Source organism: Tripterygium wilfordii, chromosome 15, assembly GCF_013401445.1.
Source record: "Tripterygium wilfordii isolate XIE 37 chromosome 15, ASM1340144v1, whole genome shotgun sequence".
In the NCBI taxonomy this organism is placed as follows: Eukaryota; Viridiplantae; Streptophyta; class Magnoliopsida; order Celastrales; family Celastraceae; genus Tripterygium; species Tripterygium wilfordii.
In genome coordinates this window covers 11,970,034-11,998,006 of record NC_052246.1, presented here as the reverse complement: position 1 = coordinate 11,998,006, position 27,973 = coordinate 11,970,034, and the positions used below count along the sequence as shown (strand labels likewise).

Here is a 27,973-nt window from a genome sequence, read left to right as displayed (position 1 = left end):
TTGTCCAACTCGCTTATTTGACATAATCCATCAATAGAAATACTCCACCTTTCTCATTCTTGGCACTTGGCAGTTGCCAGTTGGTACACGCAGTTTGACTGAGAAAAATAAAATAAAATAAAATGGTAAATTGCATTGCATATGATTTCATTTGGCCGCCAAAAATGACCTAACGGCGGTCAGACCAGTTTCGTCGACTCCAACGCAACGATAAAACGACAATTTGTTTGCTTCAGAGAATTGTTTCCGCTCCAAGTAAACTGAAACGCGAGAGTCGGAGGGCAAGAAAAGTGTTTTCATTCCCCATTTCTGCTTGAGTCCGTAGAACTCTTCGAATATTCATCGATTTCTGAAAGGAAATGCGTTCTTGAATCTTGACTCGGTCGTTTCCAAGTTTTGGTATTTCTCGCTGCCTGTCTTTCAAAGCATAGTCCGTGGTGATGGATGCGCCTAGTTCCCGAATTCAATCACTGGGTGTGGCCGGGATTGATTGGGACAGGTATCAATCGGAAATAACTTTTTTTTGTTGCTCTATTTTCTTTAAGTTCGTTTCTCAATGAAATTTAAATTGCGAAATTTTGTTTTCGGTGTTCTTGTTTGTGTTGATCGAGTGGATTAGGTTTTTTTTTGGGTGCTGTTTTATTGTATGCTTTTTGTTTGGTTGGTGAGAAAATGGAGAAATGTAAGAGGAACCAAGGATTTAAATTGAAATTTTCAGTGATACTATTTTCCAATATTAGTGTATAAAGAAACTGTTTTAGGCAATTTCGTTTGATGGTTTGAGTTAGCTTTTATTAGTAAAATGAGAGGAAATGAAGGCGTCTGATGTTTCTTAAAGGATGAGATTATGATTAGCATTTGTTGGAATTCCTTTAGAGGTCCGTTTTGATGTAGATTGGCATAAGGATGATTGGAGAGTGTAGACAAATTTTTAGGATTGGAAAATGTTTCCATTGTAGATTGGGTCCTGTAGAAGGCTTTATATTACACATATACAATCCCTGATAAGGTTCACACTGGGCTGTTGTTGAAGAATCCCTATACATCATTGCAACTATAGTAATTGGAGCTTTGATATCATTGGTAAGTTTAAGTTTTCTTGCCCAAAATTTTGAACACTCTTTCCAGCGGATCAAACATAGTATTATGTTACGTATCAACTACCATCATATCTAACACAGTTAAAGGTCTCAAGAGACTCCTCATTGCACAACTTCTTATTCTCCCATGGTTTTGGTGATTGTCTGAGTTATTAATTGTTGAAGGAAAAAACTCTCTCTCTCTGCCTTTTTTATTTTATTTTGAAAACTAATTTTTCTGAGTTTTTAAGTAGTGAGCTATAATGCAATTGTAATAGTGGTGGTACCATGGGTTCAAAACAAAAAAAACCAGATACAAGCAATTTTTGAAGCCCATCTTTTCCTGGGCGGAGAGAAATCCAAGAATAGAGTAGTTGTCCAAGGATTTTTTTTTTTGATGGGCATTGGGCTGTAATTCATTAAAGCGAACCACTATGGAGTATGGAAAGAAATTCATTAAATTGGGTACTTTCTGATATTTCCTATCTAGAATCTTTATCTAGTTCTTCCATAGATATGACATCATCTTATTCTTTAATTTCTGTGTCTTTCCTGCTATTATCGTGTAGAGACTAGAGAGAGAAAAATCCTCCAATGTTGTCCAAGTTTTTGCTCTTCTTCCTCAGATTTTTTGAACATCTTTTCAGTTTCTGCTCATTAAAACATGCATATGCAGGCTTGATAAAACTAAGTTCTATGCTTTGGGCGCCGGAATCTTTACAGGCCTTACAACGGCTTTGTACCCAGTCTCTGTTGTTAAAACCAGGCTCCAGGTTGCTTCAAAGGACACTGCTGAACGAACTGCATATTCTGTTATTAGAGGCATACTGAGAACAGATGGGATTTCTGGTCTCTATAGAGGCTTTGGTACAGTCATTACTGGTGTAATTCCTGCCAGAACTATTTTTCTCACTACTTTAGAGACTACAAAAGTGGCTGCTTTTAAGGTGGTTGAACCGTTCAAATTATCCGATACAACTGAGGCAGCCATAGCAAATGGTATTGCTGGCATGGTAGCATCATTATCTTCTCAAGCGGCATTTGTTCCAGTGGACGTGGTATGTGGCTTGCGTTGTCATAAAGGCATTCTATTACTCCTCTAACTGGTGGTCAGATGTATTTCATCTATTTGAGAAATTGGGTCTTTGGGGCTTGAATGTGTGTGGCATGCTTTGGATTGTGGTATGTCTGTGTCTGAGTTAAATCTAAATGGAAGAGAAAAAAGTAGTGCAGTTTAGGATGTGAAAAACTACTGTTATGTGGGGCGGCTATTGTCCTCTAGTGAAAACCTGTTTTTCATTTTTTTTCTCTCTTAAAATACTCACTCCTACCTACACGCTCTCATACATAAAACTTAGATGACTATGATATATGAAGTGCGAGAGTTCTATGTTAATGCTTTTGTTTTGTTGTTCTTTATTCTTTTAGACTTGAAATATGTGAAGTTGTGAATAGCTCTAGAGTAATTTTGGAATGAGTTGTGCTCACCAGAATTCAAATTCCACAAACAATGCAATTTGGAAACAAATATTTGTTAATGCCAATTTATTTTAATATGTATCTTTACGATAAATACTGCTCAGGTTAGCCAAAAACTAATGGTGCAAGGATACTCGGGCCATGCAAAGTATAGTGGAGGTCTGGATGTTGCTCGTAAGATTATAAAGGCTGATGGCATCCGGGGATTATACAGGGGCTTTGGTCTATCTGTTATGACTTATTCCCCATCTAGTGCTGTATGGTGGGCAAGTTATGGTTCAAGCCAAACCCTTGTCTGGCGGTAAGACACAGTTAATTGTTTCTTGTCAAGCCGCAATGTATTTAGAGCTCTTAGTTACCAAGTGAATGATTGTTCTATGATAGGCAATTGTTGACTTCACGTTTTAAGTTGGACTTTCTGTCTACAGGTATAATCATTGGAATTAACTTCTGTAAGATACTGGAATTGATGTTCTTTTGACTGTCCCATGTCCTACATGACAAATTTCTGTCTAGAAGTAAATTTGATAATTCCATCCATAGCTTACTGAAGTTTATGCTCTTTTTGACTTTGACTGTTCCATGTCCTTGTTGAGAAGTTTCTATCTGCAGGTAAAACTTGAGGAATTAACATCCTTAGGGTACTGAACCTTATATTCTCCTGACTGTTCTATGTCCTTAATGAGAATTGCCAACTGTAATGGAACATTAATCGTTTCCACAAGATATTACTAGACTCCAGATTTTTAAAAAACTTAGTTTTGGAGAGGGGACCTAGGAGTTTTGATGCAAGGTTGTGATTGAGCCCTGACTTGTATATACTTGGTTCTATGGCAAGAAGGGCTCAGCCGTTCTATTTTTTGTGTATATAATAGAAGGCGGTTGGGTGTAAAGTTTCAGGTTATGAGGGTAAAAAAAAATGCTGTGGCACACTGCTCATATCTTTTTCTCTGCATGATGTAAATCTCACCCTCTGATTATTGGCAGTCTTATGGGCCATGGCACTGACCTTGAGCAACATCCTCCCAGCCAGTGGAAAATAGTGCTAGTTCAAGCAACTGGAGGAATTATTGCTGGCGCCACGGCATCCTCCATAACAACCCCTTTGGACACGATTAAGACTCGCTTACAGGTAACTGAAAGGTTATTGACTTTAAGTAGCTTCTTCTTCTTTTACTGTTCAAACGTTTCGAGTGCTGGAAATTTTCCTTCAATTACTGTGTTATGGTTTCAAGTCATTCTAGTTAGAAGGTCTTGCTGTACTGTACTTCATAGTGGGAATGGTAGTTCATGTATTCACTATTCTAGTTTTATTCTGCTCTATTAACTGTAACAATACAAAAGTACATCATGTAACTCTGTATCTGGAGTACAGCTGCAGTCGAATTGAGCCCTCATCACGCTTTAAAGGCTTGATACCAACCAGATTCATATGTTTTTTTAGATTAGAGCCCCCGTAGCAGTAGGTGGTTGATAGTTTCCTTGTAAGAATTACAAGGACATCGTCTGTTTGCCAATTGGAAGATTTTCTTTTGCAAGTCATCCACTGTCAAAATTCTGCCCCAAACCAGTATCGAACAAAAGAATGCTACCTTTATAGGAGCTTTAGATTTCCAGATGTACAGGCTTGAGCTCAAGGCTCGATTTAGTTGGATTCTGATTCAGCTTGATTTGAGTTTGAGTATGAAAGTATGCTGATAATTATTGAGCTCGAATATGAATATATCGATCATTGTTTTGTGAGCTTGCTAGTTGAACTCAATTACATTCTTAGCTATGATATTAGAAGTTGCATTTTTTATATAATAACTTCTAAGAATTTTAAGGTGTAAAAACATGATTTTCTTGGGGAGTGAAGATAAGTGAAACAAATGAAACGATAATATCATATAGTAGTTAGGTACCAAAATTCAAGATAAAGGACAGCCAATGTCTATAACTTAATTTGCTGATGTTGTGCCCAAGAATAAGTCAACAAATATTTAAAATAATGGAGCAATTGTTGGTTGAACTGAAAAATGTTATCCCATGGTAAACCATATCCTGTGAATATTGTTTTTCTACAAATGGGGAAATAGGTAATCCAAATTCCTCTCTTGTTTTTGTGTATAAATGGGGAAATAGGCAATCCAAGATTTTTCAGCATGTCAGCATGGGGCACCTCAATGATACTATCATATGAATATTTGTGTAAGGAATTTTTTTCTCTACATTCCATCATTTCTGAGTCTCATTTATATTTACTAGAAATGGAACACGAAGTTTGATATTTACTAAAACTTTTATTAGCTTTCTATGTTTAGTCATGTATTTTTTTCTCTCTTTTTGTATGTTTGAATTCTTTTAGGATCTTTTATGTAGCCTTTAATGAATCCTTTTATAGGTAAACAACACTCGTGCACATGGCTCCCGCAATAGGCGGGGTTGGGAATATGTACTATGTATGCAGACCTTACTCTCACATAATATGTGGACGGATTGTTTTCAAGAATTGAACCTGTGACCACTATGAGGACAAATTTTTAAGAGAATGCGAAATCTATTAGCTATGCAATGTTTAAGGCTATGAGCCTTAGTTAACCAATTAAATTTCCCTTATCTTTAAGGTTTTTGTTGTTTATTTTCATTCTCTTGTGCCTTTAGGCTCTTTATACTTGAATTTTAAGTCCTTCCTATGGAATGGGGTGCTTATTGGCGTTCATCTTATGTTCATGAATTGTATAGTTGATGTTTCTTTACCTTTCATTGCGACCTTTTCTTGTTTCTCTTGCTTCCAATAATGAGAGTTAGAAAGTTGTCTTTAGTATAAAAGTTTCTCTTTTACAGATACTAGTTTTTGCTAGTATGCTTGAACCACCTCATTTGACCGACCCCTTTTTTCTAGTATTTTATGTAGTAATTAATTGACCGTCTCTGCTATAGGTGATGGGACATGAGAAGAGACATTCTGTAAGACAAGTTGTTAAAAACTTGATTGCAGATGATGGTTGGACAGGTTTGTACAAAGGGTTGGGTCCAAGATTTTTCAGCATGTCAGCATGGGGCACCTCAATGATACTAGCATATGAATATTTGAGTAAGGAATTTTTTTTTCTCTACTTTCCATCATTTCTGAGTCTCATTTATATTTACTAGAAATGGAACACGAAGTTTGATGTACTTTGGATTTTTTCAAATTATTATCTGATCTCACATTTTGCATTCAAAAGATGGATTGCGATTCACCATATTTGTTATTTTATATACAAATATGTGTGTGTGTGTGTATTTCCTTATGGTGTTAATACCATTAAGCTGCCATGGATGGCTGTTCAGTTGATCTAGATTTGGAGATCCTTGCTTTGGGAGATGTGAATATGAAATTATGGCCTTCAGGGAAGATCTGTATTTCTGTCTTTTATTTGCAACTTCCTATGTAATGTACTGTTTTCCTTTTGTTTTTCGGTGTCATCTTTTGGATAATCATTAATCTTTGGATTGTGTTGCATTATTGCTCAAAAAGAGTGCTTCTAATGCTTTTCCTGAAATTCATGTGCAGTATAAACTGAATAAGGTAAATGGTTTCTTGTTGTTTCTGTTCAAATGGACCCCTGGGACTTTAATACACTGATTTAAGTTTGATGGGCTCAGTCTCTTTAAACAATTGATGAATGAAGTCAACTTGAAAACAAAAAATTTCGTACATGCACACTGACTCAATTTAACTGCAGCTTGTGTTCTTAGGCATTAGAATTTAGGAAAATTAGATGCACTCAGGTGCTCTGTTGTCATATGAACTCAATTGTGAAGTGGGATGCTCCTAGATTGAATCAGGGCTCGCTTCAAAATTCCCATTCCTTGAAGTTCTCATCTCCTCTCTAATGGAGCTTTCAGATTTATCTGCCTAAATATGGGGGGACGTGTAAGTGCGTCCTATCATATCAACAAAATTGCCCTAAATGCTATAATATGGATTTATAGATAGACACTTCATTCTATTAAACTACAAAATTCATTTGTGGAATATGATTTTCCTTTTATACAAAGATTATCCCTATATATGAAGCTTGGAATGGTAGAATTATGTTGTGAGGCCATTGTTTGTATGATCTACCAAGTACTTGATTGCATTATCAGCTGATGATGTGTTGAATCCTTCAATCATTCTAACGCTACAATGTTTTCCCCATTCAGAGCGCTTGTCCATTAAAGATGAGTTGATGTGATGCTACTCCCCCACAAATGCTGGTTCTTGCTTCATGAATTGTCAGAGATTTTGGTCTGGAGCCGGCTGGATTTCAGCTTACCTTGAAGACGTGGTTGCAGTAGATATGCGTTAGAATTTAGAATGATTCTTTAGCATCTCTTACTCAAGACAACATTGACATTACCCAATCATTTGCGTTGCTGGAGTTAGGAGCCAAGCTTTGATTGCTGCATTTGAATTACACTAATAATTGAGGGCTAATTGGACCTGGTTAAGAATAAGAGCATATTGGCATGGAACATTCTTTTTTCTGTTTAGGATAAAATTGAATCAGTTAGAAGCGCCCCAAGTGCACCTATTTTCCCCTACACTTGGCCAAACTGTACTCTGAAATAGCAAAATTTTGTTTGTGGTGTAAATACTTTCATATTCTATGTTTTTCTGATTTTCCATTCAAATTTCTTTTGATTTTCTATACTGTTCATTGTATCTGTACTGGAGTATTTTCTGCTTGAGAGTTTATCCTGATTGCTATGCAAAGAACATATTTTCTAGATACAGAACTGTACTTTGTGTCTGAGATGGCCTACTGTATGATGCAGGACTGGGTAGATTTATTATTTTTTGGTGTCATTGATCGTCTTAATCTCTTGACGTATGATTACATGTTGGCATATTGATCCCACATTTGATTATTTCAGAAACAATAATGTCATGTCAGGAACTCCTAAAACACGCATGGTTGGGAAGTCTCTGTGACGGTTGAAGTAAGCATGAAAATGATATGCCTTCGTAGTTATAATCGGCTTTTGTTCCTGACGCTTCTGCTTCTTCTTGCAGGTCTAGTGCGTTTTTGAGTACCACCTCTACTTCACCCATTGCAAGCTATTCATATCGCGGTGGTCGAATACAACTCAATGCAATCTCCACAAACTTCATCAGACACTTTGGAGCTATTTTTCCCAGCAAGTATGGATCAATCATGTCAAAGAGAGTTTCATCTCGAATGCATTCGACTGCCCATCTCGCTAGATCGCCAAGGCCTCCTTGTAAGTTGACATCTATTGCTTTCTTAGAACACAATACTTTAAATAGCACAACTCCGAATGAGTAGACATCTGATTTTTCTGTAACTGCATGCTTGACATAATGCTCTGGACCAAAATAGTCCAGATCATGCTTCATGATCTTCGGTCGCATTTCATTTGTATAATCTCCTTCTCTGAGATTCCGAAGTTTTCAAGATGAGGCTCCCAGTTCTTGTCAAAGAAAATGTTCTATGACTTCACGCGACGGTTGACAATTCCCTGCTTAACTCCAGTGTGGAGATAGTGCAATCCCCTGGCCACACCAATACAGATTTTGAGCCTCAACTTCCATTGGAGTAGATCCATGTTTGCGTTGCAGACACGGTCAAGGAGGGTTACATTGTCCATGTATTCATAGACTAGAATCATCTCATTTTCGTCATAGCAGAATCCGATGAGTGATACAAGATTTGGGTGATGGATTTGGCAAAGTAATTGGGTGATATTTCTCATTACACAGTCACATTGACATCAACCACTTCAGTTGTCTTTTAGCCTTAGCAGTTATCTAGTTATGCAGAATTTGTTGTTGCCAAAAATCTTCTGGTATTTTCTGGTTGGGCCAGGATCGATCACTGAAATTTCATTGTCTATAACCCCTTGGGCCTAATAATAAGTGGACATCAAGGAACTTCGGGCCCATATGCTAGGCCAATGATGCTTGTTCTTCTCTTGAATGTAGGGTCCAGTGTCTCTTGCGTACATGATAGGCTCTCACACTGACAGCTTGCCTGCCTCTCGACCACTCATAAATCACAACCCAGCCCCACATGAAAATAAATTGCTAACAAATTTATTTTAATTTAGGAATATTTAGCCACATTTCCTGTAATTGCACAAATTATTAACGTTGCCTTATTTAAAGATTTGAGGATATAACCATTCAGGGATAGCGGAATTGGTTATGGTACGGTTAAATCTTTATCAATAGGGAATTCGAGTTTGAATTTCTACATTAACACCCACGATAGAGGCAATTCTTACTATTGTTGTTGAGATTTGAGGATATAACCATTCAGGGAGAGCTGAATTGGTTAGGATATGGTCAAATCTTTCTCAATTGGGGATTCAAGTTCGACTTTCTACATTAACACTCCCACAGAGGCAAATCTCACAATTGTTGTTGAGATTTGAGGGTATAACCATTCAGGGAGAGCCGAATTGGTTATGGTGCGATTAAATCTTTATCAATAGGGGATTCAAGTTCGACTTTCGACATTAACACCCATGACAGAGGAAATCTCACGATTGTTGCCGATTAAGTGAAAATGAAGGATCATACCCCATGGAACCTTAATTGATTGGTTGATATATATCCAAATCACAGTAAGGTAAAGCCTTGTAATCAAGGATTTGAAAGAGGATGCATGTTGTTTGTACAAGGCTATCAAACATGATTTGACTTGAGAGTGCTCAATGTACCACCAAAACATGATCATGAGAGTGATAGAAGGCCAGTCCAGTGGGCTCCAATTGTTTGAAATATACCTAGAGAGTTTGATTGCTTGTGTAATTAAGATGCAAAAGTGATTTTTGTGAGCAATATTCGCGTGGTTAGATATTGGATTTTGGTCCAACTTATCATGTCATTAGGTGAAAAATTCTTATGAGTACGACTTGACGGTATAAGTTTAAACTCATATCGAATGATTAAAAGACGAACTCGTATGGTGTCATTATCGGGAAAAAAGGTTGCGGTATATATAGTTACTCTTTTTCTTTTTTGTTAGTACATGCACCATAACTTTGGCTTTGGAACAATAATGGCAACTGCTGACAAAGTTTCTGACAGCATCTACACTACCAATCCAATGACTTTATAGCACGTCAATACCATGTTCTCTCATCATCATTTTCTCCTCTGTAACTGAGATTTTTTGCATTTAACTCTAAATCACTCATCATCATAAACCCTATTTTGCCCATACCATGATACCATAACCATACCTAACACAAAAATCTTGGTACGTTCATCAAATTATTTATTAAAAAAAAAAGTTCAACATTGCAATCGTGGATATTGACAATATTGTGTGAATACTGTTGCTTGCTTCTCTAGGTATACAAATTATCACTACAAGGACATCTAACAACCATATCCCACAAAGAGGAATGCATGAGGGGTGTGGGTGTATATATAGACCTTTTTAATGAACTATATAATGAAATATATATATATACACGAATTATTATATGTGAACTAACTTTATGAATACGAAATCCAATGATTATAATAAAACACAATAAAATTGGAACTCACATTTGGTGTGAAACCCAACGCATCTATGGTTGAATTAAAAATAAATTCACAAAAGTTGATTCACATATGCATGTGAAACTGATTTCATCAAGATTCTCAAATCATATATGTATATATGTTCATGCAGTCTGTTTAGCTAGGTGTGTTACTTGGGTGTTGAGCCATCCTTGAGACATGAAAAGTCACAATGTTTTTGCTCAATTTAGCAAACAAAAAAAAAGAGTTATTATGGTATTAATGATTGGAATTCTTACCCCCCAAGCCTAGATCTGCAAGAGGTTCCAAAGGTACCTCTCATGTGAACAAAGGGATAGGATGGAATCTTGACTTTATGTATATATACCCCCACAATATTGAATATAAAGTCTGCATGGAATAACCCTTGTTTAATGGTCACACAATCTCCTAGGTCCTTTTGTGAAAACTCCTCAGAATATGCAAAGCAATTGCCCTAAACTTTTAAATTATTGATTGTAATAAATTAATCTCTCATTGGAAGCAAAGTTTGAGAATGAATTGTTCAAATTACTCCTAATTAAGGTCAAATGATTAAGAATTATAAGTGGTGTTGGGGGGGACATCACATCATGTGCCCAATAATTGGAACCTAACTTAGGGAATTGATGGAGGAGATATGCATGCATGGTGCTTAGTTGGTCCATAAGGCCAAGGGCATGATCATCCCTCATGTGCTTCCTTCACTTTATGCATGTGCTCTTTCTATCATTTTTTTTTTTTGTTCCTTTTCTCATATATATCCTCTCCATTTCCATTATCATCATCCATCAACTCCCCTTTTTATATATCCTTTTGTGTCTATGTAATTACTCATTGATGGTTACTTGAGATAATATTCACAATTTATATATATATATAGGTATCATGTATCATCACTATCATGTGTATATATACAAGTTAATGTATAGTACTACTCAATTATGTTCAGAAAAATCTTAATTATTGTACTTTTTTATCAAACAAATACAACGAAAAAAAAGAGAAGATTACAAGCCACACCACGATAGTCCAAAACATTAATATGGAGAATCATGCATGGCTGCTATCTAGCCAACAATGCAAATCTAGAAGCAAATGGTTGGGAATGATATTTGAGAGTCTCGAGGGTGCGGCTCATTTGACGAAAACATCCCGCTCAAACATTCTGATATACTCTGACTCTTAAGCCCATTCAAATTATTACAGATTGAGCAATTGCGTTAACAATAATTAAAATATCTCTCTCAAATTGCAACTCTCTTGCAACTCAAGATTTAAACATCCTTGAGCTCATGAGTAGTTCTGTGTTGTAGCAAAGATTCATTGCAATTGCATATATAGGACATTTTGGACTACGTGCCTTACAAAACCAATGTGAAATTGTTACATATGAGTGGAAAGGTGGTCCAAATAAGATATGTATGGGCACCAAATTCTAACGTAAGAGAAAAAGACTTATTACATTAGTACTTTAGCACCTGTGACTGTCTGGATCTCTCTCCTATAAGGTGGTTTTCACAATCAAATATGTCTTGAAATGACATATATATATATATATTCATGGACTAGACAAGCTTCGTGAAACATCCATTTCATTCTTATTTTGGTCTTTGCATGTAAGTAGCTAGTCATATCTTGTTACATGTCTAACTAGTCATATCTTGTTATATATTTCTGTTTCCAACACCTTATTTACTTTCCCAAAAGGATTGTGGAGATCCACCACAAAAGCCAGAAACTTTCAAAAAAATCGATTCTTTTTTCGAAACGTGCATAATCTCATAGATAAACTCATACTAACCCGTCAATTATTTGTCACCTTAAATAACTTAAAAAGGGTTTATAGGGTGTTGACATGATAAGTTACATTCAAAATCCCTAATTGAAATGATTCATCTTCAGCTAATGAATTTTGTTGCGCATATACTTACCAAAAATAATAAATACAAGCATGTGAGATTAACAATACCAATACGTACATACATATATATAAACCTAGGAATCTAAGAAAATAGGCCATACAATACAAACACATTGTATTATTGTTTATGTAAAAGGAAGATAATTACATATTGGGTTTAATTAGTGCATGTTCGGCCTACTCAATGATGACTGCAATAGGAGATTAGGAGGTACTATTTTTTGTGTTTGTATGTGTGTGTGTTACTTGATCATTTTAGAGTAATGGAAATAAATGTATGGTTATAGTATTAGCTAATTAAACTTTTCTTTAATGAAAGAACAAGTAGAATTATTTAGAGAAGCAACACTATCAACTATTAAGTTGGGAATGAAAACTTGTTTCCCATAAAGGTTACAAATTACACATTCTTCACGTGGTTTGGTCTCCCTCCCTAAATTCCAATCAATTTTGTTCATAAATGCAAGATAGATAGAAGTTGAATTTCTTAATTTCTTGTTTTATAGTGTTTGTATGGAAGCTTAACCTAGTAATTAATAAGTGAATAAGCATATATATATATATATTATTCTATTTGTTTAACTCGAACTGTCAAGTCTGCACGTAAAAAAATTTTCTCGTATGAAGAAATGGTAAATTGGACTAAAACGTAACGTGTAGTCACAAGGGTATTGTTCTTAGTGGGAATCGAACGCAAGACCTCTCGAGTCCATACGATTTACTCCTAGAGAAATTCACCAACTAGATTATCACTTAAGTGAGTTATCTCTTTTGTAGAATCACATACAAACTTTCTATATTTACTTTTACTTACTTTGATTTGTTATTTTCACAAAATTAAGCACTCTCAACAAAAACAGATAAAAACATTGAAGCCATGACAAAAATGAATAGTAGCTCAAGTAGAGATGTGGTCCTGTTCTGTTCATATTTATAGTCCCCAAAAGATTTTCCTGTCATGAATGCATAGATCAGTTAATCATGAGTTATATTCAATTTCTAAAGGAAGAACAGAGTGGTCCTGTAATTTCATGCTTCCAAACGTCGTCTTTTTTTTTTGGCTTCATCAAATCAACAATTCTTGAATAGGGGTGTTTTCGCACTCAGACCAAACTTTAGTGGCGCAAAAGCAGAGACTTTCTTTTATGATGGAAAGAATTGGTGATTTAACAAAAAGCATTGATAATTTGATATGGTAGTGAATTGAATTAGCTGTAATTGCAGTTCCATTAATTAATATTAAAAACACAAAACTCAAATCCAACCTAATAACATTTAATATTTATTAATACAATAAATTGATTGGATGACAGGGATACAGATCACGTGCTTTGCCTTCCACATTCATGACGGCACGTGGTCTGTTCAGTTTTAGTCTTTGGAACGTGCCATCCGGGTTATGGTGTGAATAAAATATGATAAATCAGATCATAATGTAATTTAAAAATTGAAAAATCAAATTAAATAAAACAAAAAGAATTAGAAGTAGATATATATATATATATATATATATATATATATATAAATATTTCATATAAAATATTTAAAGTCAAGTCATCCACTGATCTTTTTCTTCCTACATCGGCAGTACGAGAAATAAATAGCTGTAAATACTCTGTCATATGACAGAATTTTATGAGCTAAGCAAAATGAACTTTTGTAGTGAGAAAATGTATACATACACAGATATACACATATAAAATACGTATGCATATATATGCAATCTTGTATTGTGAGGTCAAAGAGATATGGGAATCAGCTGGAGGGTGATTAGACGGGCACAGATGAGCAAAAATAAGAAAAATCTCAACCGTTGCTATCCGGTTGTTGAGTTGAACGAATAAAATATAAATGAATTCGTGAACTCCAAATAATACATATTAAATCCTGTATGTATAACTCAACGGTCAAGATACATACTTATCATGACTGATAGATGGGAGACAAAATACAGGGAAGAATTGGTTGGAAGAGAGGGGCTTTAGTTCTTTAGACAATAAAGCAGGCTTTACAGTACACAAATCCACTTTGTTAATTACAATATGTATATTTTTCTGACAAACTCCACATGCTCAATGGGGTTGGAGAGTGGAGAGGTCCAAACCCACAGACCCACCCACATTATCTTGTCCACATGGAGGTGTGAGAAAAGTCACCACCACCCACATCTGACCCACACATTCACATCATCTCTCCCCCACTTCCTTTATTTATTATTATTGCGCCTTCTCTCTCACTTAAATGATAAAAAAAAAATGGGGTTGCCACTGCTTTCTCTCATTGTCTCTAGGCAGAGCAAGGTTTCACCATATATGTACCTCTTCACACATAATCTCCAGGTTCTAGCTAGTTGCCTTTCCTAGACACAGCCTAAAGACAAACCATTTCTTGGTTCTTTGAGAAAACCCAGAAAAAACATCTTCTCTTGGTTCTAGCTAACTGCTGTGTCTACCTTGTTCTGTGAAACCCAACTGTTCATCTTCTTTTTGGGTGGTTAAAAGATCTCTCTGAAAGAAGGAAGACAGAGTTTCACAAAAGGCACATTCTTTCAGTTCTCACTACTGAGAAGCTTAAGTTCTCACATTCTGGGGCAGTAGATTTGGTGTTGGTGAAGATGTCTGCAAAGTTCATATACACATTATCAGATGAAAACAAAGAATTACAGAAGCAGATTGGATGCATGAATGGATTCCTTCGGCTCTTTGACCGCCACAGTTTTCTCAGCAGCGGCCGACGAATTGTCGGCCAAAACCACAAGAGGCTTCCACCAGGTATTTCTTCTTTATCACTTTAATGTGTTTTTACACTAATAATAATCTGTGGAGCTACATTTGCAGAAATTCTCAGTGTAGGCTACCTTGATCTTCCAAATGTTAGTTATCATAGGAATGTCTTTCCCACCTATCAGGGCATTGCATGAACTTATGATTCACCTGCTTCAGCAACCACCATAGACACTAGACAATGGAAGTGAATGGTCTTTTGCCTACATGCCTGCAAATCTCTGTTACTCGTTTAGCTGCCAAAAATTTCTTAGTTTTGGTGAAGTTTGTACAGAACTTGGGATAACATTAACTAAGATTCCGATGACATATTTCTGCATATTAGAGTAATGTGAATCACAGGTTTGACCATGGAAAAACATACCTTCGCTGTTCCATGGATAACATTTAGGTTTCTGTAGGTGAAAATGGCGACCACCATAAGGAGCCCGGCAATGCATCAGGAAGAGCTACAGTAAGACTCAAACTTTATCATTGTTAATTACCTTATAGATTCAGTGGCGTTCAGCAGAGCCTTTCAATGCTAATATGTCTCACGATCGCAGGGAAGAAATCAGAAGAAAGCCATGAGTGAGAACCAAAGAAACTCTACCGAATCGCCCAGAACCTCCATCTCTACATCTTCCTGTTCATCAAGTTATTCATCGCTAGACTACACCAAAACATCTCATCATCCAGAACGATCTTCTTTCAAAGAAACAAATCCCCCTAAAACCCCACCACCAATGCACCAACAAAATGCTTCTTCAAAGTCAACGCCACACTTGACTGATCTCCGAGATGTTGTCAAGGACTCCATTTATAGAGAAGCCCGTGGATTGTCAGTTAAAGCTTCAAACAAAGGGGAAGGTGGAGGTCATACCTTGAAATACATCGATTCCCCAAGACCTATGCAGACTCAGGGGTCTGTTAATCGTGCTTCTAGCCTCAATGAGTCATTTCGAGTTCTACCCAAGCTTCGACAAGCACCATGGAATTCCAATGAAGGGAAGGATGGCTCATTCAATTTCGCTCCTCGATTCTCTTACGATGAAAGGGAATCACAAGATAAATTCAAATCAACCATTAAGCTCCAAGAGCTCCATCGGCTATCACTGGACAGTCGAGAAGGCTCCATGAGGCGTTCCAACAACATCACGAAGTCGAATCAACTTCTGCATGAGCTACAGAGGGTGAATGATTACTCTACTGTGGTCTTAAACCAACAGTACGAGCCAGGAAGTGGCAAACGACCATCTAGTGTTGTGGCCAAGTTAATGGGATTAGAAGCTTTACCAGATTCCATGGCGACAGGGAATCAGCAAGTAGGGACCGGGCGAAGAGAGGATGATCCCTTTTCAAGATCATCAAGAAGAAATGATGAGACCAACCAACAACGAATATCTGGATCCCCCAGAAATTCTCACATGGAAGCTGTCTCCCCCAGATTTAGAAATGCTGAATCAAGCAAGAAACACCCTGCAAGCTCAAAGTTTCCAATTGAACCAGCGCCATGGAGGCAGCCAGATGGAAACAGAGATTATCAAACATCAGCTTTGAAGAGTCGCGACTCACCAGCTAAATTCCCTAACTTGCCTTCTGTATATGGCGAAATAGCGAAAAAGTTGGCAGACCTTGAGTTCAAGAAGTCTGGAAAGGATCTTAGAGCTCTTAAACAAATACTAGAAGCAATGCAGAAGAATAGAAAGATGCTAGAATCCAGGAAAGAAGTTCAGGCTCCGAACTTTGAATCTCAAACTAGTAATAACAGTTCTGATGAGAGCTCAACGCCAAATCCAAGAGGCCAGAGGAGCAACAGCCTGAATTCCACCACAATCAGAGGGACTAATTCACCAAAGAGATCCAAATCCCCAGTTGTTATTATGAAACCAGCAAAACAAGTTGAGAAATCCAGTAATCCCACTACTTCAGTGACTCCCAAAAATTGTTCAGCAAACCTTTGTGATCTTCGGACAGGAGACTCCGTGGATAGCAGAAAGGAATCAGCTAAGATGCGCGCAGCTGGAGACCTATCTCCAAGAACCAATCTCAAGGACCCGTTCATCCGATCCCTACGTCCCATGGACAAGAACAGTGGTGCCAAAACGGTAAGAAAAGAGGCCCACCCCATAACTAGGGTAAGTAGTGTTTCAAGCAAGATGACAGGAACCACAAGCCTGAGAATGCAACAGAAGAAGCTTGAGTGGGAAAAGCAATCTCATGCCATCACTCCATCTCCGGACTCGAACAAGAGCAGAACGCAGTCCAATAGACAACTGCTAGAATCAGGCTCCCAGAACAGAAAGCGCAGACCAAGATCTCCCAATTTGCAGCCATGCGAGAGTGAACTGAGTGAGACCAGTAGCTGTGCTAGAGACCTGAGTCAGCAAAGTGACACAAATTCAATGCAATCCGAGAGCAACAATAGCTTTGCCTCACAAGCTGAAACAGAAGTCTCAAGCACTGATGTATCTGACAAGATAAATAGTCTCATGCTTCAGAAGAATAGCCAGAGGGGAGAGGTATGTGTTTTACAAATTATTCTTCAATTGAAACAAGTAGTTACTTTGATTATTTTCTTAACATTTCCAAGTATATCAGGGTCCAGGAGCAAAATCCGTAGAACACAGTTTAATAGTTGAACGCACGGCTGCTTCCTCAGAACAACCAAGTCCCATCTCTGTTCTAGACGCAACATTCTATGATGATATGCCATCTCCAATTAAGAAGATATCAAATGCTTTTAAAGGTAAGCACCATGCATATTTTAGATGCATAATCAGTGTCATGGTGTTGAAGAATTTCTGAATCTAAATAAACATAGATTAAAAGTGGCACATACTAACAATCAAGATCCAAGTTACTGCATAGCAACTTTCAAATACATAAGTAGTTGAATTAATAGTTCCTCTTGCCTGAAAATAGTTGGTGTTCACCATCAAACTGATGAACTAGTTTAATCCCAGTCACAAAAAAAAAAGAAAGAAGAAAACAAAATATGCAAGCTTTTAGTCAAAAAAATATGAACTATTTGCAGTCCATATTAAGGCATTTTATCTCAAAACTAGAAATAAATTTACAATATTTAAACTAAAAAATTAATATCCTTAGAGAAAAAGTTAAGAGAGCATGTTCTTCGGGAGAAAGCGAGAGTTTTTGCAGTTATCATTACTGCAGCCATTTTTGTATGTATAATAATCTAAAGGAAGATATTGACACAGATGATGAGGTTCTAGATTCTGAGGAAATAGAGTGGAGTCCAATACATGTAAGTCACTCATCCAGCAGCAGAATATCCAGTCACAACAATGAGTTCGATCATCGAAAGGCAAAAAACTTGAAGGGCTTGATTCGAAACTTCAAGCTGACATCCAGTGATGAGGAACCCAACATCAATGAAACAGCATCCCTCTACAACATCACACATCCAGACCACAGGTACATTTTGGAAATATTGTCAGCATCAGGTCTCCTCAATCATCCTGGATCTGCCCTTACAACTATGCAGCTCCACCAATCAGGCAACCTAATTAATCCCAACTTGTTCCTTGCCTTGGAACACAGAAGAACAAGAATTTTTCATTCAGCTCCTAATGCCAAAGCACAAAGAAAACTTTTATTTGATGTTGTCAAAGAAACTCTAGTGAACAAGTTGGCACTGGAAAATTCGTCAAAGCAATGGCTTTCACCTTATAAGCTGAGAGACAAAAGATATCAAGGCCAGCAGCAGCTTCTGATAGAGTTGTGTTTAGAGGTAGATAGGCAAAATGCTAATTCATCGAGCTGCAATTTAGATGATGAGGATGACAGCTTGAGAAGCATCTTATGGGCAGAATTTATGCATCAACCAGAAAATTGGACAGCTTGCCATAGTGAAATTTCAGAGCTAGTACTGGATGTTGAGCGGTTGATCTTCAAGGATTTAATAAGTGAAGTTGTTAATGGCGAAGTACCAAGTCTATGTGGGCGGCCAGCTGGGCATTGTAGGCAGCTCTTTTAGTGCTCTAGATAATTATACCTCCATCCCTGGCTGTATACTCGATGGTATATTTTTATGCCTATTTTACTTTAGGGAAAGAACTTCTGATCAGAGATTAAACTTTATCCCCCATATGTAGCTCTCTACCAGATGCTGTGCTTATACGCTTATACTAACATTACAATCAATGTACATAGAAATAAACAGAATGATCTATCATTACATGTACCCTAAGTGAGTTAAGCATCCAAGCAATTCACCTAGTCAGCTCGTTCTTTACTTATGAAAAAACCTTATGTACGCAGGGAGAGAGAAGCACAAACCCTAACACACGCAAATCTTTCACTTCACAGTCATACACACAATGAATCCTTTCGCACGGATTAACATAAGGCAGATACTCAAACATTGCCTTACATATCCATTAACTGTGCAACATTTTTCACATCAGCTATGCTTCAAAGTGAGATACACATGCAAATAATTAAACGAAACTAACTCATGAAAGCAGAGTTGCTTATGAATCCTTTCGCACGGATTAACATAAGGCAGATACTCAAACATTGCCTTACATATCCATTAACTGTGCAACACTTTTCATAGATGCAAATAATTAAACGAAACTAACACATGAAAGCAGAGTTGCTTGATAATGGTGTTTCATATTGCATCACCTTTTTTGTAGCACCAAAAGAAACTAACTTGCCAAGGTTACAATTGCCGAAAAAACAATATGCCTGAAAGTCTTGGCCCTATATAAAAATTCTTGTTCTTATAGAATCTACTATCTAGAGAACAAATCCAAATCAATCTGCTAAAGGTTAGAATCAATAATCAGTCAAAAAAAGTAATTCGTGTGTATCCCTCTATAAATACTGATATAATACACACAAAAATCTTATCTTGATAATAAAATTCAAGTGAAAATTCACATTGTTAAAGATCTAAAGAAAAGAAACCCAAATTATCCGTAGAGGTTAGAATCAAATCAATCAATAATCCTTCACACAAATCCAATTGTACTCGTCCCGATAAAGGATTTCATAACATATTCAACAGTCTCAGCTGCAAAGTTCCAGGTGCTTAAAAAAGCTAATCTAGAGAAAATACAAGTAGACAGATATACATGCAAAATCTTCCAATCAGAAAAAGGATATACATGCTAAATGTAACAAGTTAGATATACATACAAAATAATTATAAAAATCCTCCGTACGTTATATTTGACAACATAATTATACAGATTTTCAAGTTGTATGAACTGTACCTGTACACCAAATAAAATAACTAAAGAGTGAAGAAGCTATAACAGGACAATGAGGACATAAATTTCAGAATTTATGAAATAACATAATAGATTCTCAAATCTAACAGTAAAAATTCAGTGTTTATATTTGTATACCCTGCACGAGTCAGCATCAATTATCTACCATTAGATACCATGGTCAATTTCTAGCTTCTACAGCTTGTAATAAAAGAGTGATGATACAACATGAGAAAGTTCATTGCAAAAACCAAATGTTATCAAAAAGTAGCCCCCCCATAAAAAATGTTACAAATGCAGTTAGTTTTATTAAACTTAGCAAAACATGTTCATGTTCCATTTCAAAACAGACAAAATCACTGAATCTGGAAGCTATAAATCTTCTTCTAGCAATACTTAAATTTCTTTTAATTTCTAATTTGCGGACTTGGCAGAGACGAGACTTAGAAACTAGCTTACCTATCACAAAACCACAAGAATCTTCAGATAAGAAAACCACATGAGAAATTATGTTTGATACATTAAACCCATATTACCCCAAGTTATAGGAATTACTTAAGAGAGCAGAAAAAATTAAATAAGAAACAATCTAGGACATGTAAACTATATTAATCAATGTTCCACAGGCTTTTCAAAGCTCCATTTCAGTAATAGGAAAAGGGCATCGAAAAAGCTTTTTTCCGAATGGAAGGTATCAAATAAGTGATCATAATGGAGCAACCAAGAATGATACATACATAACTGTTGCAAGAATGCAACCATCAAGGATGGTATCACAAAAGATGCCAGTAAATACTAGAGAGAGAGACCAAGAGGGAGACGAACACGATAGGAAAGGGACAAGAGAAGGGAGCCAACCACAGTTCTAATAACCACTTTATTCTCAGAAAAAATCCCCATCCCTAATCTACTTGTATCAGCAAAACAGTCAATGAACCACATCCTTTACTGTTCCATTTCCATATTACATCATGCTCATATCCCATTCTGGTTCGACTGTTATGCCCATATTGTGATCTCCATTGATTTTGACAATGTTATTTCTATTGGGAGAGAGTTTGTCAAATTGTTCAGAACCGTTCTTTTTTATGACCTCATTGCAGCCACTGCAACAAGGGGTTCAGTAATTAATGCATTAGTTCACAAAATCTTCTACAAAAGTTATGGAAGGGATTCCCCTGTTGAACTGTTTTGTTAATCAGATAATTGTCCAAGATTATTACTTTACAATCCATAATCCAATCACGTTACAAACAACTGTTTTTTTTTATGCTTTTATGGCTTTCGCCCTTCCATTCGAGAAAAATGCACAAATTATCTTCATCAAGATATGTTTCTTCAATACCCTCTCCTTAGGTGAGCCTTTTCAGCTTCAGCTTCTACTTTTAAGTGAGCTTAGTTTTAACAGCTAAATGACCCCCTCCTTTATCAAATAAATGCTAATTCCTTCTGCATCAAAGCTCAGTTACAAAGAGCATACAGACGTATGGATTGCAAATTTCAGAATGAGCCACAGTATAATCTTCAGACGCAAATTCAGTATAAATCATAAATGGAAACAAAAATTTAACTAAAAAGAATTCGCAAACAGTTGTATAACTGCTATCAACATGGACGTACATCACATACCTCAAGAACTGCAAGGTGGGAACATTTCACTCTTGCAATTTGAAGTCTCCATTGTATAGAACCAATATGCAGATAAATTCATGCCCTGACTATTTCAGTGACCTTGGACCAGCTTCTGCAGCCGGTTTCCTACAGAAGTATACAAATTCTAATCAAACAAAACTAATTTACAACTGAGTCATTTCCTTTGGAAATTTCCATGGATTCCTTCAGAAATTTCTCAACCCTCTTCTTCTTCTCATCATTCCCGTTCTCTTTTCCAGCCCATGGGGCATAATCATCTGCATTTGTGTTCTGCTGGATCATATCCAACCCAGTCACTACCGATTTTCTCCCAACTTTAATTTTGAATTGCACTGCTGGCCTCTGATTTAAAATAAGCTTTTCTGGCACTACCTCAGTATCAGATAACCTGGTCTTCATCGCTTCTATAGCTGGAGCAAATGTCCCCAACACTGAAACATGGTCATCCACATGGTGGCTTTCTGGTACATTATATTTAACAGGTGCTTCATTTGATAGCTTAGCTGGAGGAATGACATCAGAAACTTTCTTCTCCCCGGGCCACAAAGGCTCAGCAAGAAATGGGTTATTTTCTTCTACTTGCTTGGCCCTAGCGCCATTAACAGGGTGGTCATTAGAGGAAGGTCCTTCTGCCCCATTGCTAGCAAACTGCCGCTGGAAATTGAATAAAGGACGCTCAATCTTTTTGGGATGCCCAACAGGTTCAACCTTCTCCACATAAAAATCAGTTGCCCCTTCATTCTCTGTGGGTAACTGAAGGTAAGTCTGAGGATCAGGCAATGCAGGAAGCCAATCTGGGATGTAAGCCTCTGGGGGCTCCTCTTGAATTTGCAAGAAACTAGGGGCTGGCTTTCGCTCTTTAATAATGGGGAACAGTGGGATAGAATATGCAAAAGGGAGGTCTTCGGCATCACCAACATACTGAACAATTTCCCGAACTACGCCTGAACTTGCAAGGGAATGATTAATATCTGAAGCACCAGCAAACCCTTGTAGCAAACACGAGTCTTCGAACCCTCGAATAACATCAAAAACATTACCTTCTGTTCTACCAGCTAAATTTGCATAGGAATGGGCAGTCTTTCCAATGTCATATATGTACCGGATTGCAACGTCAGATAGAGTTTCAAGAGCAGACTGTTGAAAAGCTTGAAAACCTCCACTCTCGCATATTTGAGCTACAGCAATTTTTGCAAGAGCTTGGGCAAATTCATCACCGCTGCTTGATTTTCTCTTAGCAAGCGGTTGTTTATGAACTCTTTGACTCTCCCCACCTCCATCGCTCATATTCAATACCTCATATTACTTCACCCAATTGATCTTAGCCGAAAGCACCATTCTCTTCAGAGAAACCCTCGAAATTTTCATTTTTCAACCGTGAATTATCATTCTTTCAGTACCATCTTTCCTGCAGGTGGACAATGTAGAAGAACCACACAAGAAAATAAAATGAATCAAGAAGAAACCAAGACAATAATTATTATAGACTTTCTGATAAACTGTAATGCAGCTTCAAAACAAAAGGCAAAAGAAAAAATGAGCTCAATTCATCCGGACATAATACAATCTCCCTTTCTTCCTTTCTCTATTTCTAAGTGATCCACCATTGATTTCAAATTCGTAGCACGTGTAAAAAGTCTCAGTTGAGCGAGAAAAACACCGTTCCCTAAAACAATTAGCTTCAAGAGAAGGACATAAATGGCTTCGAAAACAAGTTTAAATCGAATAACATCACAAGAAAAAACAGAATAAATCCCGAGCGAACCCTAACTTGGAGCAATTTGAATGCACAACAGTCAACAAACAAATTGAAGAGGAGTACCGAAAAAAGGGTGTTCCAAGTTCTCACCAGTAAATTCTAGGGCTTCGAGATGAGTTCGAGCATTTACGAGGCTCAACTCCAGGCGTAAGAATCGATCAGCAAACCAACCCGTAAACGGAAGAAGAGCAGATGCGAATTCTTTATCTAATTGTACTGGTATTCAATTTAGGGTTTAATTAGGGTTTTAAAATAAATTAAACCCCAGATAAACCTCGCAATCTAGAGAGAGAGTGGGGGGATGACGATATCACGCGGCGTAGACAGAGATAGGGAGGAAGACGAGTACAAGTGAGAACGAAGGGCCGTTACTTATAGATAAAACATGGAGTATTTAATAGGGAAGAAATGATAGATTTACTCGTTAATTGATAGGATCCCGTGAAACTCTCTCAGGCGACTGACACGTGCTCCAGGAATTATGATTGGTTACTTAGTTTAGACAGCATTATTGGATTTAATTTTTTCTAAGAATAACTTCCCCAAATTATAAGGGGTGCAAGTAAGTAGGATTGAGGGGAGGTCCGGTATACCGGACTAATGTCCTGTTTCAAATGTGATCCGTTGGATCTTGAAAAATAAATCTAACGGTTCAAAATCTTTTCCGGTCCTCTTTTTTCAAGCTCCTTCTCTCTGTCCATATTGTGTCCCATTTCACGGAGCATGAACAAGCTAATCTGCCAAGTATTTATTCTAATCCCCAATTTTGTGTCCATATTGTAAGGATCGGGGAGCAGTCGAAAGACAACAATTAATTAAATAATATTGATTTTTTAAAAAAATACGATTAAGAAATATATTTTTTATTGGAATCAAATATTTAACACATATATATTTAACCCAATCAATTATCAATCGAACGATCACTTGTTAGTATTTAATAATACTGATTAATACAATTGATTTTGAATCCATAAAAATCTAATGTATGCATAGGGGTTGTTAGGCCAAAGATTGGGCCTTGAGAAAGTTAGTCCAGAACGACTTTCATGAATGAATAAGTGAGGCCCAAACTAAGATGACCCAATGCAAGCAGGCCCATACGTTGATGGACGCTGGTCAAAGACAATCCAGGCCTAAGAAACATCAACACTAAAGAAGAAGGAACGAAAAGCTTCAAGACTACCAGAGAACCCTTAAGAAGACGGGATCAACACTAAACAAGCTTAACATCATAGAGGATCTTTGCTTCCATTAACAAACCAGAGATCTTTGAGTCCATTAACAAACAGAGAATCAAAGACCTCCATCTCATGCTTCTCCAACACCATCCCAACCTCAATTCCTCCATCTATGCTCCTCTCCACCGACATGCCTCCAATTCTGTCGTCTATCGATATAAACTCCACCTTCTTAGGCCTTCCCCAACCGAAATCCACCTTATAGAGCTCAAACAGCGGCGACCCAGCAACACTGATATCGAATGTTCCCGGATCTACAGCCTCCAATTTTTCAAACAACTCTTTTGCTCCTTCAAGATTACCATTGTCAACCTTCTTGATTAACTCACTAAGCTTCTTCACCAAAAATATCAACCCATTTTCACTCTTAACATCATTTGCTTCCACCACTGCATTGTAACTGTAAACACAATTCCCGAAGTAATTTGCTGGTATCGCCCCCAATCGAACCCTCCAATCGGATGTTAAATAAATCCGAACCTTGTTAACACTCTCGTCGACTCTCGATCTGACCATACAAACAATTGTGTACGCATATGTGAGCACAAAACTTGATAGCCGAACAGAGTTTGGTTCGTCAATTCCACTAAAGACCCGATTCCTGAGCTTCTTTATATCTTCACGAGTAACCAGAAATGTAGCGCGAACTAGTTTCGATTCTGTGAATAACTTGCCCAGAATTGGCTTGAGGCTGCGAGGATCTGCTTCTGGATTCAACTCATTCGTCATCTTTATCCAGTGATTCAAGTACGCCATGTCAATTCCCTCTGGATCTTCGATCACCGTCCGATCAAAAATCGGTGTTAGTGCTTTGGGTAGATGTGATTGGTTTTGTTTGCAGATAAGCGCCCAAGATTTCATGAACATGGTTGTGCTCTTGCCGTCAAGGATGACATGGTTCATGGAGTAGCCGACAGTGTAGCCGGAATTAGGGAACAATGTTATTTGGATAGCCATTGCGGGTGATGTTGAGTCCGAAACGGCCAATTCGGGAACGTACGGACTCAGCTCGGCGGTTTCAAGGATTTGATTGCTGGATAAACAGTTGAAGTCGGCCTTCGATTCGGCTACAGTGAGTGAAACGGTGTCGTCGGGGCTGTAGAGGATGGTGGGCTTGGGGGCATGTGAGGGCCACGTGAGGCGGCCGGCGAGAGGGAGGAAGTGGAGGAGAGTGAGGGAAAGAGAGTGTTTGAGTCCTGGAAGGATGACTCGGTAGAAATTGGGGGTTGACTCATTGAGTTGATAGAAGTAGATGCGCTCACCTGGGTGGAATTTGAGCCAAATTAGGTCGAAGTAAGTGAGTGGGAGGGTTAACTCGGTGGCTGACTCGCGTGAGGGCGCAATTTGACACACCTCCACCACTTTTACTGGCTTCATAGATAACGCCATTACAATTGGACACACCTCCACCACTTCATAGATGGGATATCTTCTTATCTTCAATGGATGATGGTTGTGTTATGCATCAATGGGGTTTTTTTTTTTTTTTTTACACCTGAGACACGTTGTTTTGCCAGAATAAAGGGAAAATGACAGAAGATATGTTCATTTATTAACAATGATATGGATACCAAATGCCTTATTTTATTTTCAATTTAAATAAATACAAATGACTCATTTAAATAATAAATCTATTCATTGTGGATACGTCATATTTGGGACACTCAAAAATTTGAGATTCCTATCATTTTTGTTTTTTGTTTTTTGTAATCACGTGTTTATGATTAGGCGTAAATATTAATTTTCGGCTTGTATATGGAAATGTAGTTGATAGTATTAAGTGATTAACACAATTTCTACATCAATATTTGTTCATACTTATCTTTTGATCATACCTAATCACCATGCATAGTATAAAAAAAAAATTGCTATAGTTTATTACTATCACAACCAATTTTACTTGTAACAATCCTATTATATCCCATGTATGTTTTTAAGTCAAACTTCAATCTTTCAAAAATTTCAAAGTATGTATTTTTTGTGGAATCTTATTTCTAGAAGAAGATAGTTAAAACACCGCATCGAAATATGTTGGTAAAGTAACCTTCTTTATAAGGACAAAGTTCACCCTTAACTTGTTAACTAGGTTTTTTTCCAAGCCCAAGTGAGTTGGGCTTCGACCCTTAGTAGCTGAGCTTAAGAGAAACAAAGTCGTAGCTGAGCTTAAGAGAAACAAAGCCGTGCGGGCCTGATGTATATACGGTAACCGAACAACCTAAATCAAACAATATAATTGACAATAATGGGGGTATTGATTTACAACAAAGACTCCTCAATAAATAGGCCTATTGGGTATCACTTTTTTCACACAACAAAAAGGTCCATAGGAGAAGAAAAGAGTCCCAAAGGCGAAACAAAAGGGCAAGATTTGTCAAATAATACCTCTAGCTACTAGCTAGTATCTACAACATATGTAAGCCAATCTTTTTCCAAACTTAATGTAGATTTGTGTTTGAATATCTTAATTGTTTGATTGAAATATGGTATGATGTGAAACCTTATTTGATTTTATTTTGTCACACCTTGTAGATTATTTTTTTAAAATAAGTTCTAAATGAGTAATTATGTGTGTCATCTAATTTTAAGATTATTTTAAACGAGTATTTGACATTTTTTAAGGAAATTAGTTCATCTTCAAAATCAAACGTCTAATCTCTTCTTCTTCTTTTTTATCATCAAAAGAGATCCATTGGATATATTTTTTGTATTTTTCCATGGCTCGTGAAGTGAATCCAAATATTTCAAATGAGTGGAAAAAAGGGACCCCTTTCATTTTCATTTATTAATAACATCAATTCTTTTTACAAGTTGCTTTTAGCATGAGAGACATCTACTACTAGGGCAAGAGGTACTTGCGCACTTAAAATACGCACATATGTTTTCATCATTGATTTGAAACATGTAGAACCCAAAACAGTGGACCCCACTTGTTATTTCACTCATATACACATTTAAAAAGTTATCCGTATTTTAAGTGCGTAAATTTTGTGCGCATGGGATAATTTTTCTATTAGTGAATGTTATATTGAAAAATATTTTTTAATTACATTATTCTAACTATTTGTAAAAATTAAATTTTAATACTCTAATTATTTAAAACTAGAAAAAGTAAGATAAATAAGGAAAGACATCATCATCAAAATTTGTGCACTGCAATTTTTATTTGAATTAAATTAAGATTATAACTCTTTTTATAACTTGAACTTATGTAATATGTAATATTTAATTATATTTTTTAATTGATTTTAGTATACATGTAAAACAATTAGGTACTAAAACCTACACATGTCAAAATAATAGAGTTT

At 36.8% G+C, this 27,973-nt stretch overlaps 5 protein-coding genes across 5 annotated transcripts; 2 read left to right on the top strand and 3 right to left on the bottom strand.

The window, feature by feature from the left end:
- The first annotated feature begins 168 nt into the window (after positions 1 to 168).
- On the top strand, positions 169 to 7,302 carry LOC119979900 (solute carrier family 25 member 44-like). The gene is made up of 6 exons (XM_038822522.1): positions 169 to 499; positions 1,756 to 2,137; positions 2,663 to 2,859; positions 3,546 to 3,690; positions 5,481 to 5,634; positions 6,732 to 7,302. The coding sequence occupies exons 1-6, from the start codon at positions 441 to 443 to the stop codon at positions 6,761 to 6,763; spliced, it is 969 nt and encodes a 322-aa protein (XP_038678450.1). The 5' UTR covers positions 169 to 440; the 3' UTR covers positions 6,764 to 7,302.
- Positions 7,303 to 7,629: 327 nt separating this feature from the next.
- On the bottom strand, positions 7,630 to 8,285 carry LOC119979907 (receptor-like protein kinase FERONIA). Its single transcript, XM_038822529.1, has 2 exons — positions 8,029 to 8,285; positions 7,630 to 7,966 (listed from the first exon to the last, which is right to left on the bottom strand). The coding sequence occupies exons 1-2, from the start codon at positions 8,283 to 8,285 to the stop codon at positions 7,630 to 7,632; spliced, it is 594 nt and encodes a 197-aa protein (XP_038678457.1).
- Positions 8,286 to 13,958: 5,673 nt separating this feature from the next.
- LOC120016582 (protein LONGIFOLIA 1-like) lies at positions 13,959 to 18,960 on the top strand. Its single transcript, XM_038869419.1, has 5 exons — positions 13,959 to 14,781; positions 15,195 to 15,247; positions 15,339 to 17,294; positions 17,374 to 17,521; positions 17,994 to 18,960. Exons 1-5 carry the CDS (start codon positions 14,625 to 14,627, stop codon positions 18,770 to 18,772), a joined length of 3,093 nt encoding a protein of 1,030 aa, XP_038725347.1. The 5' UTR covers positions 13,959 to 14,624; the 3' UTR covers positions 18,773 to 18,960.
- A 2,590-nt stretch (positions 18,961 to 21,550) lies between these two features.
- LOC120016584 (transcription initiation factor TFIID subunit 8-like) lies at positions 21,551 to 23,763 on the bottom strand. Its single transcript, XM_038869420.1, has 2 exons — positions 23,518 to 23,763; positions 21,551 to 23,076 (listed from the first exon to the last, which is right to left on the bottom strand). The coding sequence occupies exon 2, from the start codon at positions 22,953 to 22,955 to the stop codon at positions 21,807 to 21,809; it is 1,149 nt and encodes a 382-aa protein (XP_038725348.1). The 5' UTR covers positions 22,956 to 23,076; positions 23,518 to 23,763; the 3' UTR covers positions 21,551 to 21,806.
- A 576-nt stretch (positions 23,764 to 24,339) lies between these two features.
- LOC120016217 (phenolic glucoside malonyltransferase 1-like) lies at positions 24,340 to 26,244 on the bottom strand. Its single transcript, XM_038868876.1, has one exon. The coding sequence runs from the start codon at positions 26,055 to 26,057 to the stop codon at positions 24,660 to 24,662; it is 1,398 nt and encodes a 465-aa protein (XP_038724804.1). The 5' UTR covers positions 26,058 to 26,244; the 3' UTR covers positions 24,340 to 24,659.
- Positions 26,245 to 27,973: the final 1,729 nt, after the last annotated feature.